Below are 15,868 nucleotides of genomic sequence, written 5' to 3'. Positions count from 1 at the left end.
AATTATGTATTTATTTATAATATATTTATTTATAAATCTTGATATAATCACATGGCATATACAATATTTTGCATGCATTGTATATATCTCAATAAAATACAAGTAATTAAAAAGCTCCCAGTGCTCACTTTTGCAGCACAGATGCAGTGCTAAAATTGGAAGGATATGGAGATAGCATAGCTTCTGCACAAGGATGACATGCAAATCCATGAAGCATTCTATATATTGCTTTATTTTCTAATGTTTATGGATAACAAAACAATGTCTCTGATAAATGGGGTGACTTGTCCAATTGAGGGCCCTTCAAGCTTAAAATTCCACTCCCAATTTCTCCTCCAAACAAATGAAAGAGCTTCTACAAATCAATATTTATATAAATATTTTAAAGCTAGAAATTAACTTTGTTTATAGGAAAATCTATAATGCCTTATCCTGACTTCTTTCTCTACTACAGTGTGAGTGGATCCATAATGCTTTTACCTATCATTTCAATTAAAAGTGAAATCCATAAATGGAGATCCTGATTCATTTACAAATGAAATTCTGCTACATAAAGCAAAATTCTGTCTTTTTAAAGATAATATAATAAAATTTTAAAATTTTGCACTAATGGAATATGAAAATTCTTACATCTTCAGGAGGCTATGGAAATATTTTCTCAAATTATTACCTAAAGAATACAATCATTTTGGTACCAGGTTTATTAGTCTCTAATATATTGTCACTCAAAGTGTGAAGGAAAATTATTTTTATTTATTGCTTTTTATAATGCAAGCGATATTAATATGCATTCAATACTCCATATGATGTTATTCCTGTCTATAACAGAAGCATATATATATTCTAAAGTTTGACAAATATAGAAATTATTAGGTGCAAAACATTAATGGACATTAAGAAATGCATTATGAATGTGTAGACATGTGCCATGAGCTATAGCTATAAAAAGTTATTACAATGATATTTTTAAAATGTTTAATTGTTCCATCAAGTCTCTATATTAATGTATCAATATAATAACACTTTCTTATTTTCAAATAAAACTAGTAAGGAAATTAACAATCTCTACTTGGCTTTCAATTAATAATACGAGTACACAAATGAATAGAATTATGGATTTTTTTTTTTACCAAAGAGTAAAAACTACTCGATATGTCAGGGACCTAAAGTCTTAACACTATACCAAAAAACAAAAAACTCTCAAACCAAAAACAGTAGGCAGTAGAATTTCTAAGATTGTATTATTTTAAAAGTCAACCTACTTACATCATCAGGCATTATTCTATCAGGTGGGCTCTAGTTTGGATGACCTACTATATTAACACTCCCTGAGGGAGTTTGAGTTGGATAGAGGAATATTTTCTGAGACTAATTAAATTGAGAAAGTGAAACGAGAGAGAATCATGTCAATGGAACCTCTGTCATGGTTAGTCCTGAGCAATTGCTCAAAATTATTTGAAATAACTTCAAATCAATTAGGACTGTATACCCTTCTTATCTTTTATTTTTTCTTTCTTAAAGGCACAGTAAAATCTTTATATAGTATGAAATAAAATACATTTAAAAATACCTGTTACAGATTTAGAATTCTGATAAAGAGGCCTTCCTAGACTCAACCCCAGAATAGTGTTCTGTGTAGTTTTGTGGTTAATCCTGGAATCTTCCCCTCCTGCCAGTGACTCCCCGGAACCTTGTTCTGGGTCTGGATTTAGAGACTTCTGCAGATAGTCTCACCTCCAGGGTCGGGGAGTCTTAGTGTGTGGCAATTTAGATAGCACAAGCCTATGCATAGGAGAGTTCAATTCACTTTTTTAAAAAATAATAAAATGGCTACAGTTGTTAAATAATTCATATATATTGAGCAATTATTATTATGTATTATTATATACATTTTAAGAGGAGAAAACTGAGACAGAGAGAAAGTAAATAATTTACCCAACATTACACAGCTAATAAGTGAAAAAGCCAACTTACTTTGTTCAAGTCTGTTGCTAGGCAGATAGAAAGATGACTAAAGTGAAGTCTTTTCTCTAAGGACCAAGTTAATTTATTCTGTAATTAATTTCTCATATGTCACGATTCCAGCGCCTCTTTTAATGGAAAATTAAGTGTTGTGCCCGATTCACCGGAAGCCGTAGAAAGCAATTTTAGGCAATGGTAATCCTAAAAACAATGCCCTATTTACACGTAGTATTTCTTAAAAATGGGTAAATCTGCCAATGCCATGGCAGAGAAGAATCAGTATTACTGATTTTCCTTTTTACTTCAGGTTCAGTAGTTCTTAGCACATCATTGTCTGATCCCATCATTTAAAACTATGATATTTTTAAATCATAGATTTTTAAAAATTTTTATTTTAAAATATTACATTAAAATAATATTCATTTGATGATTGAGGTTTTTTTGTCACCACCTTAAATTTTGTGCCTAAGGTATTTCATTTGTCCCACTTAACTTACCTTCATTCTAGCCCTAGATAACAACAAACATGGAGACATATTATAAGTTAATATCTCTATGACTTTACCAAGTTGTGATTCTTGAGCTCTCACAGTAGAAACCAAAGAACCACCTTTATGTGTTATATGGTACTCTGCTAGAAAGATATGAATGAGGAGATACAGATCAACTGGACAATACCAATGGCAAAACTTTTGCTTTCAGAATTGTACAAAAGTTGAATACAGACACTTATTGTAATTGGTTGATAAGTACACTAATGTCCACTTTGTAAAAGAATATCTGTTATTCCATAGAGATTCACTTAAATATAGTAACTCCATAATATTAAATGTTCTGTCTACTGTCTGCAGAATCCATATATTTTAAAAGATATAATTTAGTAACTCATTTTTATTTTTCTTTGCTTTCATAAAAAAACATTCATACACTCTATGTACTACCCAACCCCCAAACAGATGAATTTTGAAAATGAATTCAAATGTCAGGGACTAGCAAGTATTTTTCATTCTAGTACTTTTTTTTTTTACTCTTCCTGCCATAAAATACAATGAAATATGTAAAGGAGTGATTAGTGCTGCAGTTAGCCTTTCACCCTTACATATAGCTTTGGCTCTATTCCCAAAATTTCTGTTTTTAAACTTTTGTACAAACAATCCTTTTCTTTATTCATGAAGTCATTTTTCCTTAGTGATCAATTACATATATATTTAATATATTTTAAAAGAATAGGGATGTTGCTTGTCACACACAAATGGCTCTTAGAGAATTATTGGTTACATGCCAGTGCTGTCAACATTCCAACAACACGTTGGATTGGTTAAGGAAGAAGCCATAAACAGCCTATCAACAAGTATTTATACAAATGTTAATGAATTTAAAATTCTATTAGTGTAACATTTATGCCAAACTCCAATTTTATTTGTGCTTTATTTGTGAGGTATGATGCAATAACTTCTTTTAATAAACACATACGGACCACTTATACTTTATAATGTAAATCACATTTTTAGTATTTCCAGCATAAAATACATAGAATCAGCCATTTATCAAAGTTACCAAAAATATTTCTATCACATGAAGCATTTTGCTCAGCATGCAACCATGTCCTCCAAAAGCTTTTGGTAAAGAAATGAACTCATCTCTATCCATGAAACTAAGAGTATTTTATTATTATATTACCGAGGAAAGCCATTACAGGAAAAGAAAATAGTCATGGGAAAACTGCCATAAGTATAAAAATATAAATAATTAGCCCTTTTTGTGTGCCCCAAATGACAATTGAATCTTAATCTCCCTCTGTATATATTATGCTATATTTGAAAATTTAGAAAACTGGTTTATTTGAAGCATATGGGTTTAATGAATCCTTATTTTGCTTTTCATAAAGAAAGGAATATTTCCATTAAAAAAAGAATTTATTTCTTTTGGTGAACTTCTTTAAAACTGAACAACTTTTTCTAGGGTTGCATACATTATGAACATTTTATAAAGAAGCCTTATATGACAGAGAAGTTTTTATGTTATTTTTTTCTAATTTAATACCTTTAATTGTCAGATTTTTGAAACATCATTAAATCATTTATTCAATAACAACACTCAGCAGATAACAGAAACAGGCTACACATATTTATTTCCATTTAGCCTGAATAACCAGTTTTACTCAACAATGCTCTCCTAAGTTTTGCTATGACTAGGGAAGATAGCATTTTAAGTCGTCCATCTTTTAAAAATTGAAATGACTTTCTAAACAGGCATTAAGAAAGGAAGTGAGGTCTGTTGTTACTTCACCTCTTTCATTTCTGATTTTTTTTTTATTTGGGTCCTCTATCTTTGTTTTTTGGTGAGCCAGGCTAGAGGTTCATCAATCTTGTATCCTTTCAAAGAACCAGCTCTTGGTTTTATTGATCTTTTGTATTGTTTTTGTGGGCTCTATGTCGTTTATTTCCACTCTGATCTTTATTATCTCCTTCCTTCTGCTCACTCTGGGCTTTTCTTGTTGATCTCTTTCTAATTCTTTAAATTGTAGGGTTAGATTTTCAGCATGTAACTCCCTGGCAGCCTCAGATTTGAGGGGCATATGTAACAAAGGGCAGATGCTCCAACCTGTAGGTTAGCTTGCTGCTGGGGTCCGGCTGATCGGGACTGAGTGAGACAGGCTGGACATGCCCTGGAGCCCTCCCATGGTCCCTCCCCGGTTGGCCAACCTCCCGCGTCCCTCCCTGGCCCCGATCACGCATCAGTGGGTTCCGTCAGCCTGGCCTGCACCTTCTTGCAATCTGGGACCCCTTGGGGGATGTTGGAGAGCCAGTTTTGGCCTGATCCTGCTCAACACAGGAGCTTCCCCCTTGTGGTCAGTGCACTCCCACTGGGGGAGCACCGCTCAGCCAGAAGCCGGGCTCATTGCTGGCAAGCACAGTGGCAGTGGCGGGAGCCTCTCCCGTCTCCGCAGCAGCGCTAAGGACGTCTGACTGCTGGCTTAGGCCTGCTCCCTACGAGAGGGCTCAGGCTGGGCTGAGGACCCCTCCCCCCGCCAAGTGCACGAATTTCATGCACCAGGCCTCTAGTGTTTAGATAATGGGGTATCCTTCACAATGCACAGGTTTGTATCCACCCTAAAATTCTAAATTCCAGCTCTACCTTTCTCAGGGCTCTGAGAGGACATTAATCAACTGTGGCAATGATTCCTTTAGTTCACCAATATTTATTGAGCACCATACTACTATGTCCCATTTAAATAGCTTATACTCTAGTAGCCAAAACAGACACATTGAATAGGAAAGTAGAATATAATGTAATAGATGTTGTTATGGGATCTATAGGATCCTTTGGAGGACATCTCTTACCTAAACTGAATAAGGAATGCAATGTTGGAAGCTCAGGGGCTTACCCCAAAGAACGTAATTTCTAAAGCTGAGATCTGAAGACCTGAAGCAAGAACATGGTTGGTAAAGTGGATAATACCAAGAACAAAGTTTATAGGCGAAAGAGATCATTTTGAACAATTATATCTGGGTGATTGAGGCAGGAACCTAACACATGAATTTCTTAAAAGTATATGCAAGGCTTGTGTGCTATGCAAAAAATTTTGCACATTATCCAAAAGCAGTGGAGAACCAGCAGTTTAATCTATGAAGTAGCATATTAGATTTGTACTTTAGCAAGACTATTTGGTGTATGGAGATAGTATATGTAGGAGCAAGACCAAAGCAAATAGACCAGAGAGAGGCTGTTACAGTAATTCAGAGGAGATGATGGTGGCCTGAATTAAAGTAGTGGCAATGGGAATGCAAGAGATTTGACAGAGTGAAAAGAATTTAGGAGGTAAAATATGCAGTTGGGAGGTAGAATGCTGTTTCAGTGCAACATTCTGGCTTCTGAGTTGTACATTGACAATGGTGGTAGTGTGGTAGCAACTTGGAAAAGGTGGTTTAATGCATGGCTTCAGTCTTTTTACATACTCACTTGAAATTATCTGGGCATATCTACTAAATAGAGAGGTTATGAATAAATACATTTCAGAAGGCAATAGGGAGAGTGATGGAAGAAATTAAACGAATGTCCTCATACAGGGAATAGAATAAGATGGAGCCAGGATAGGACCCCAAAGAAGAATCCTGAAATTGGAAGGAATAGCAATGAAAGAGGAATCCTTGAAGGAGACTGAGATTAAGACAGAAGTCAGAAGAAAACATGCAGAGTGTCTGAAACAAAATCCAAAGGAAATAAGCCTTTAAGAATGAAGGAGTTGACAACAGTATATAGTATTATAGAGGAGGCAGCAAGATAAGAACTTCAAACAGTCCCAGAGACTTAGCAGTATTAGTGATCTCAGTGTGAACAGCTCCAGTGGAATGGTGTGGGGAGAATCCATATTGCAGTGGGCTGGAGCATGAATGGCAATGAGTCATCAGAGACTGGACTGTATCTACTATTTCAAAAAGTCCATCTAATTAGGGAAGATGAGAGAGGAGGGGAAGATATAAAGCCATTTCTGAGAGGCAAAAGAAAGAAAATACCATGAATCCTAAATTATAGCAATGAATCCTAAATTATATGAATACTTGGGATTCAGAGCATAGTTGAGAGTATTGGCCTTAGGAGGAGGGGTGTCTCTCTTATTGTGACAGATATTATGTCATTACACACTCATTCCTGTTAAAAAAAAAGAAATACACCTAAATAAAATGGGGCCAGTAGAGATGGAAAGGAGGAGCCAGGCATGAGTGTGATACACAGCAGATGAATTAGAGCAAGTTTCTGATTAGATGTTGGTACTTAAGAAAAGAGCAGCCAGGGTTGACTGCAGTATATCTGGTCTGGATGCCTTGGGAATTCAGGAGGAAAACAGACTTAGTGGGATGATAATGGTAAAACTAAGTTGTGATTCTGAAATTCAGCTGGATATGAAAATATAAATAAGATACAGGTTGGTGATACCTAGTCTTCTAGGCTGCCAGCGTCATGAGATAATATACAATGTCTCCCTAGCTGACCTTCCTCAGAAGCCAGCACAGTGCCAGGCACAGAGAGAATGTGGTCTCTTAGGTACGTGTAGAATGGGAGCACCATCATCTAGGAATCTTTGAAGGAGCCTGAGAGGAGCACTCGAAGTTTGGCTGTTGCAAAGTCCTTCTGAGAAGCGAGTTTTAAGACGAAGTAAATGGCCTGCATAGTTGAATTTAGCAAAGAGGTCAATGAAGGTAAAGAATATATGTGCTTGTCAGAGAAGACAATTTAAAGCCTTCTCAGTAAGGACAATTTCAATTTCATAAAACCAGATTGCAATAAATTAAGGAGGGAACGGAAATTAAAGAAATAGAGACTGAGAATGGACTTCTCTTACAAAAAAAGTTAACCAATACCTTTTAGTGTGAAACACAAGGTATTAGAATATTGTAGAATTTGACCCTGAAATTTTATATCTCATTTTAGAAGTTTACTGAATTGAGAGGCACAAACTTATAAATTATAAGGAGGAAATGGCTTGTAGTTTAGAAGATATTTAACAAATAAAGAAATGTGTTTTCCTAAAGAAGAAAAAAATCCCCTTTTGAAAGTAGAATGAAAACTAAAATCAAATAATGGGCAGAAGTAAATATTTGCACCAGTGATAACAGATAAAGGGTCACAAGTAGTCAATTGAAAACTAAAACATAAATTCAGTACTAAGATTCAGTAGATTATTGGGGAGAACAGAAAGATATTTTATACTATATGACCTATAATTAATAAATAATCATATTAAGTATGCAAAATTTCACTAGCCACAAAGACATGTAAACTAGATAATATTATATGATATTTTTGTCAAAATATTAACAACTTTAAATATGTAATATTATAATGTTGACCAGGGGCTCAGTGAATTGAGAAACCTCATATAGTTATGTGGTAAATTGATTAAAGCTTTTAAAACTATTTAATAATATAGATTATTTTGAGTTCTTCAAAATATTGATAGTTTTAGACAAGTCTTTAATTCCACCTGATCAAATAAAGTAACTAAATAGGATAATTACAAACTTCTGTAACAAATTTGTACATCATAGTGTAAAACCACTAATAGTATGTTCAGAGTGAGATTTACATTTCATGAAATACATTTGTTACAGTACTAACTGAAAGGTAGGCTGTATATATACAAAAAACAAACACAGCAATTTTATGAGAAAACTACAAGGAAATACCTTAAGAATATTATCCTGTGGTTGTTTTTGGATAGTGGGATTTTTGTGGATTTTCTTTTATTTTTAATTCTTTTATTTATTTCTTAAAGTGTCAATAGCGAGACTACATTATTTTTATAATTTAAAAGTTTAACAATTTGTTTAAATAAAAGCAATCAAAATTGTGTTTTGAAATAAAGGGGCCTATATAGACAGTAGTAATTAGGGGAGAGCAGGAATCAAAGGAAGACATTTTTCTTAGGCTGATGATATAAGAGGTTAGTGAAGCAAGTCCCAGAGAAGTAGGATAGCACAGTAGATAAGGGTCTCACTTTCTTCAGGCAAAATGATGCTTCTGTAAACTGATAGGAAATACTTATTGGGCAGCCTGGCTAAATTAGAACTTGGTTAAGTAACCCAGGTCACTACTATTTTTCATACCCCAGTTGCAAAAAAACAGGACTTCTTCTGCAAGTTTCAATAAGTAAACCTTAGTTTTTTCTTCTCAGTGGCAGAAGTGGTCCTGAAATGGGTTAGCCAAATCACTTCCCGCAGCTTCTGAATTGCAGTATCTTTGAGTTCATTCAGCCAACTTCATCACTATGTTTGTTCTGTTTCTAACACTGAGCTGTGCCCATCTACCAATCTATTCCTTAGGGTTAAAATGGTTCATTTGAGTGGGACCCTTACAGTGAAATGTCTCATCTTTACTTGGGAATAGTTGTCTAGAATCTTGGTTGAGTTCTGATGTAAAAACCGCTTAATATGTATAGAGTGTTATTGCACAGTTGAGGAACACTTTCCAAAATGACTACTTAAAAAAGTGACTATCAGTATGTGTCACTGTTTTGAAAAGCAGGAAGCCATAGATAATTCTTATTTTTAACTAAAAGTACACTTGTTACAAAAGGATTCTCTGAAGAATAAGAATAAGGTTACAGCTGTGGACTCGTTTCATTAACAGGGTCACCGAGTCCCCACTATTCTCTGTCACTGCACTCATGGTTCCAAAATCTGACCTGGCCAACCAAGAAAAGCATAGAAAAGGCTGGGACTCTGCTGGAGAAGAGACTTAATGCTGTGCTAACTGGGTGTGGTAACACCAAGTCTTTCCTCTGTTTGAGTCTCTTTTATAGTTTCTGTACATCTACCTATAAGGCCATTTACCAAAATGGTGACAGGTGAAGAGACTTAAATGCTGTGCTGACTGGGTGTGGTAACACCAAGTCTTTCCTCTGTTTGAGTCTCTTTTATAGTTTCTGTACATCTACCTATAAGGCCATTTACCAAAATGGTGACAGATCATGGATTTAGTGGTTAGCCCTTGTATATAAAGTATATGTGCCTCCAATATATCAAATATGAGTGGGTTAGTTTCAGCTCAGGATGCAAGGGTGTGGCCATTTTGGAAACGTAAGATCCATGGGTACTAAGAGGTTTGAGAAAGGAACATTCTGATTTTTAGCTGATGATCTATGGCAAAAGAATAGTTCAAATTAATAAATTGACAGTTTAAATAACAGATTTTTAATTATAGCATTCTTGTGAGTTTGATTACCATGAGTTAGTTTTCAAGAGGTATATTTCTCTGGTTTACTGTCAATCAGTTGTCTAAAACTATTAAGCCCCCAAAACTGTTATGGCACCTGAAAAAGAAACCAGCCCCCAAAATCATATTCATGGATAAAAGCTCTAAAACAACAGATCTTCAGTGTAACTCTGAAATGCATAGCATTAATGTAGCAGCAATGTCTATAATTAAAAAAATACAACTATATATACATATATATATTAAAATTTACATTTGAATGTAAGGGTTGGAGTCTTCTTTTTTTAACGATTTTATTTTTTATGCTTGTTACCTTGGTATTCATACCTAGTATAATTTATCATCTTCATATTTTCCATAAACACTTTTATTGTTATGTTCCCCACCCCTCTTTTTGAAATAAGTATCCTATATAATAAAAGGCTAATATGCAAATTGACTGAGTGGCAGAACAACTGGTCACTATAACGCGCACTGACCACCAGGGGGCAGATGCTCAATGCAGGGGGAGTGCCGCTCAGCCAGAAGCCGGACTCATGGCTGACGAGCGCAGTGGCGGTGGTGGGAGCCTCTCCTACCTCTGCGGCAGTGCTAAGGATGTCCAATGGACAGCTTTGGCCCACTTCCTGTGGGGAGCAGGCCTAAGCCATCCGTCAGACATCCCCTGAGGGCTCCTGGACTGTGAGAGGGCACAGGCCGGGCTGTGGGACCCAACCTGAGTGCACAAATTTTGTGTACCGGGCCTCTAGTTATGGCATAAGCCATATAATCCTGATAGAAATTGTATTCCCAACTTAAAATATTATATTACCTTACACAAACCAAGCTTAGTTTTAAATAATATTAAAATTCTGTTTTAAATATCTTCATTATATTTATAAATTCTGCATATGCATAAAACTAGTATGAGAACAATTGGTCTTTAAAATAAGCCTAAAAGGCTGAACCGGTTTGGCTCAGTGGATAGAGCATCGGCCTGCCGACTTAAGGGTCCTTGGTTCGGTTCCGGTCAAGGGCATGTACCCTGGTTGCAGGCACATCCCCAGTGGGGGGTGTGCAGGATTCTCTGTAAAAAATCAATAAAATATATTTTAAAAAAATAAAAATAAAAATAAAATAAAATAAAATAAAATAAAATAAGCCTAAAAGGACATCATAGTGCATAGATAGATCTTTTTATATTAGAACTAGAGTCCCAGTACAGGTAGGGTCCCTAGCAGCTGCTGGCTGCCAGCTGGGGCCTTCCTTCGTTCCGCGCCACCCCCTGGTGGTCAGTGCACGTCATAGCGAGCGAAAGAACTCCTGGTTGGTTGAACTCCAGGACATCCCCTGAGGGCTCCTGGACTGTGAGAGGGCACAGGCCGGGCTGTGGGACCCAACCTGAGTGCACAAATTTTGTGTACCGGGCCTCTAGTTATGGCATAAGCCATATAATCCTGATAGAAATTGTATTCCCAACTTAAAATATTATATTACCTTACACAAACCAAGCTTAGTTTTAAATAATATTAAAATTCTGTTTTAAATATCTTCATTATATTTATAAATTCTGCATATGCATAAAACTAGTGGACAGTTTGCATATTAGGCTTTTATATATATAGATAGATTCTACTGTCAACCAAAAATAATTATTTGAAATTTCTAATTATAAGAATAACAAAACAACTCTTAAAAAATATTGGTTGCATTAAGGCATTTTCTTTATTTTTCAAAGTACGTGGGTTTGAAACTCAAGCAGGAAAAGTTACTTTGTGACTGACTTTTTTCTTACAGATGATTTAGATCCCATGCATTATGTTATTTCCCCCCTTTCTTATGATAAAGTTTTTACCCTAACTGAACTGTTTGGACAAAATTTGATCCCTTTAAATAACAAATAAAATGTCCATATTCCTTTCTCAGTTAAGGAAGAAGAATTTATCTGCGAGGATACCAAGGCACATGAAAAATTAGAAAGGAGTAAGGAATATACATATCAGTGGCTTCACACACAGGTTGGAGTTCATGAAACAACTAGTTCCAGAGATTTGAAATGGTAAGGTCATTTCCCTTAAATTAGATTTTTGTATTGTAAACACATCTTGAAAAGTTAAACCTAGGTTAACTGTGCTAAAACAAACATGACTTATAGCCAAAGGCCAATATACCATGAAGCCAGGTTATAAAATGGCCTCTTATATAAAATAGACTTAATCACTCTTTATATTTTTCATTCTAAAATGTTTAAGAAACTCTTTCTGTAAATGCTTAATAACAACAGATGAACTGCACAAATGATTCTGCTTTTTAAAGTAAATGCATAGTATATATTAACTGTTGATAAATGTTATATGTAGTTCAAATTGTATTTTATTTTGTGTTATTTTTGTTATCATTTCTGTTTGGCAGTTAAAATTATAATTCTACCTTGATGCTGACACTTTACCAGTCATATAACTAATTTTCAATGATGTCCCAAGGCTCAGCTTCCTCTCCTTTATAGTGAGATTATAATGTTTTATCTATCTCACAGAATAGAGGTGAGCTCACAAGGTTGAAGATATTAAATTTTTTATTTAGCAATAAACAGGGTCAATTATATATATATATATAATTTCGTGAGGGCTGCCATAACAAAATACCACAGGTTGGGTAGGTTAAACAGCAGGGATTTGTTTACTCACAGTTCAGGAAATTACAAACCCCAGGTCAAGGAGTCAGCAAGTTTAATTTCTTTGGAGGTCTCTCTCCTTGGCTTGCAGATGGCTCCCTTCTCATTGTGTCCTCACATGATCATCCCTCATCTGTGTTGTCTATATTCTAATCTCTTCTTATAAAGACACCAGTCATACTGGATTTGGGCCCAACCACGTGACTTCATTTTACCTTCATTCCCTTACCCTACAACCAAATACAGTAAAATTCTGAGGTATTGAGGGTTAGGACTTCAAGATATGAATTTTATAGGAACAAATCCAGCCAATAACAATACAAAACAATATATATGTCTAAAAATAAAATTTATATATATATACACACACACACACACATAGCCACTGAATCAAAGTTTTAAGGAAATAAAAGCCTGGAGATAACATTTTGACATAAATTTTCAAGATTGTATAGCCACTTATATGCACAGAAAAGTAAAATATATGTTATTTTAAGCATTTATTAAATGTATAAACCAATATGGAATGTAAATGTAGATGACACTTTAAAAATATTTCCAGGCATTTTGGGTAATAACTATTTAAATGAGTAACAAACTAACAAACAAAATTCTACAATTAGTGTAATTCATAAGATGAAATCCTTAGAACTATAAACAAATGTAGTATAACCCCATGACTTGCCATCTATATTAACCAGATATAAGAGGTTTTTCAGAAATTTTAAAGCATTAGCAGAGATAACGTGAAAATTTTAAAATCTTATTCAGGATGTAGTTTAGATAAGCTCACACATTTAACAATATCCCTTACTCCTAAACAAGTTATATTTAAATATATTATACAACAGGTAATTATTTATGGATATTCTCTTTTGAAATATAATATGTAAAGGTATAGGCAGTAACATTTTAAGAAATATTATTTTCAAGAATGGAAGTGGGTTGTTTTTTTCCAGAGACAGTGGAAGGGAAGGGGAGAAAAAAAGGGGGGCCGAGAAACATCAATGTGAGAGAGACACATCAACTGGTTGCCTCTCACAGGCTCCCCTACTGGGGTAGGGGTGGGGGAGTGAACCGGCAACTGGAAATGTGCCCTTGATCAGGAATCGAACCTGAGACCTTCTGGTGCACAGGCCAACACTCTAACACTGACCAGGGCAAGAATAGAAGTTCTTGAAAATCCAAATGCTCTACTTTTAAACAGAAGTTAATTATGAGCAGTAGAATAATGTATTAAACCACAAAAAAATATTTTAAAAATAGGAAGCTTTGCCTTAATCATAAAACAAGAAAGATATGTAGGTAAATAAGTATTTATATTTTTTTATAATTTTTTTAGCTATCATTCTTGTTTCTTTCATATTTTTATTGTATGTGTTTATGTTTAGCAAAGAAAGGTAGCATTAAAGTGTTACTTAGAAATTTTATGTCAAATTTAATTTTATTAATGACTACGGAAAAACGTAAATTTGTATATACCTTTGCATGTAACCCCTATTTAAGAAAACTATTGTTAGCATTTTTTTAAATTACTAATTAGTCCCAAACCTTTAATTGGGCATTTTTTTTCATATTCTTTCTCTATATTTATGTAATAATATTATTTCTGTTTTTTGTCACTGCAGCAATCATTTCTTGCCTGAGTTAGATCCAAATGTACTTAATGGTGGAAGAGTTCAGCTTGTGGTAAGAAATGTGTTTAAAGATACAGAAAAGTTGTAGACACAAATACTTAAAAAATGCACTTTAAAATATGTTCATATGTTAGTATAAATTATGAAAATCTCAACTGTGCTTATTTAGGATAATATCAAAATACTATGTACTGGGGTAATAACATTTTCTCCACTTCTAGTATAACATTAAAATGTATTACTCTTGCCCAGCTGGTGCGCCTCAGTGGTTGAGCATAGACCTATGAACCAGAAGGTCATGGTTCAATTCCAGGTCAGGCCATATTTAATTGGGCATTTTTTTTCATATTCTTTCTCTATATTTATGTAATAATATTATTTCTGTTTTTTGTCACTGCAGCAATCATTTCTTGCCTGAGTTAGATCCAAATGTACTTAATGGTGGAAGAGTTCAGCTTGTGGTAAGAAATGTGTTTAAAGATACAGAAAAGTTGTAGACACAAATACTTAAAAAATGCACTTTAAAATATGTTCATATGTTAGTATAAATTATGAAAATCTCAACTGTGCTTATTTAGGATAATATCAAAATACTATGTACTGGGGTAATAACATTTTCTCCACTTCTAGTATAACATTAAAATGTATTACTCTTGCCCAGCTGGTGCGCCTCAGTGGTTGAGCATAGACCTATGAACCAGAAGGTCATGGTTCAATTCCAGGTCAGGCCATATGCCCTGGTTGTGGGCTCAATCTCTAGTGTGGGGTGTGCAGGAGGCAGCCAACCAATGATTCTCTCTTATCATTGATGTTTCTATCTCTTTCTCCTTCTTCCTCTCTGAAATCAATAAAAGAGTAATAAATGTATTACTCTAGAATATTAATTCTACATGGTAGATTGTAAAATATTAACATGTTACAGTATTTAAAATAAAATTACTCTAACAGGAATTTGCTTAATAAAAATATTTTTGAATATTCAAAGAGTAGAATACTTGAGTGAAACAGCAAAGTACCCTCACAACTCAGAAAATTAAACCAGATAAAAATTAACAAGTAATTGGGAATTCACCCACTCTAAGTAATCCTATCTAATAATAGCCAAACATGGTAATTGACCGTACCTTCGCTATGCCTCCCGTTGACTAATCAGCGAGATATGGAAATTAACCACCAACAAAGATGGCGGCTAATTTGCATTCTGCAGGCAGGGCGGGACAGCGTGAACTGCCAGCACGAGCCGCCATCCAGGCCCCCGTGTGCGACGCCAGAAGCTGCCTGCCTGCTGCCCAGGACCGGATCGGTCCAGGGCTGCTGGCGGGCCCTGGAAGCCCCAGAAGCCACCAGATATGGCAGTAACTCTATCAGTAAGCACTCTGAAAGTCATTGGCATAAATGCACCAATTAAAAGACAGATTATGAGGGTGAATCAAAAACAAAACCCACTTTAAATATAAAGACACATATAGATTAAAAGTAAATGAATGAAGCTGCAACCTGTTTTGCTCAGTGGATAGAGCATTAGCCCGTGGACTGAAGGGTCCCAGGTTCGATTCCAGTCAAGGGCATGTACCTCAGTTGCTGGCTTGATCCCCAGTCCCTATCAAAGCATGTGCAGGAGGCAACCAATCAATGTGTCTCTCCCTTTCCCTTCACTCTCTCTAAAATTCAATGGAAAAATATCCTTGGGTGAAGATTAACAAAAACAAAGTAAATGGATTAAGTAACATTAAAGAGATTATAAGAAAAATATATTCCAAATATTGTTAGTTGTATAATGGTTATGTTTAAATTATTAACACCTAAGAAATTGGGTGAAGGGTACATATAATATGCTGAAGTATTTTATAGTTTTTTTACATGTATGAGATTATTTCAAATTAAAATATTAAAAAATTAA

The 15,868-nt window shown here is 34.8% G+C and overlaps 1 protein-coding gene across 1 annotated transcript in view; it reads left to right on the top strand.

Moving 5' to 3' along the window:
• LRRIQ1 (leucine-rich repeats and IQ motif containing 1) overlaps positions 1 to 15,868 on the top strand; it is a 193,977-nt gene that overhangs the window by 170,896 nt on the left and 7,213 nt on the right. Inside the window, exons 24-25 of the mRNA XM_014535275.1 lie at positions 11,584 to 11,716; positions 13,960 to 14,020. Coding sequence (XP_014390761.1) covers positions 11,584 to 11,716; positions 13,960 to 14,020 — 194 coding nt within the window. The remainder of the gene's footprint in view (positions 1 to 11,583; positions 11,717 to 13,959; positions 14,021 to 15,868) is intronic.

Source organism: Myotis brandtii, unplaced genomic scaffold (genome assembly GCF_000412655.1).
Source record: "Myotis brandtii unplaced genomic scaffold, ASM41265v1 scaffold141, whole genome shotgun sequence".
Lineage (NCBI taxonomy): Eukaryota > Metazoa > Chordata > Mammalia > Chiroptera > Vespertilionidae > Myotis > Myotis brandtii.
Note: the sequence above shows the minus strand (reverse complement) of the source record. Positions and strands in the feature narration are given on the sequence as shown.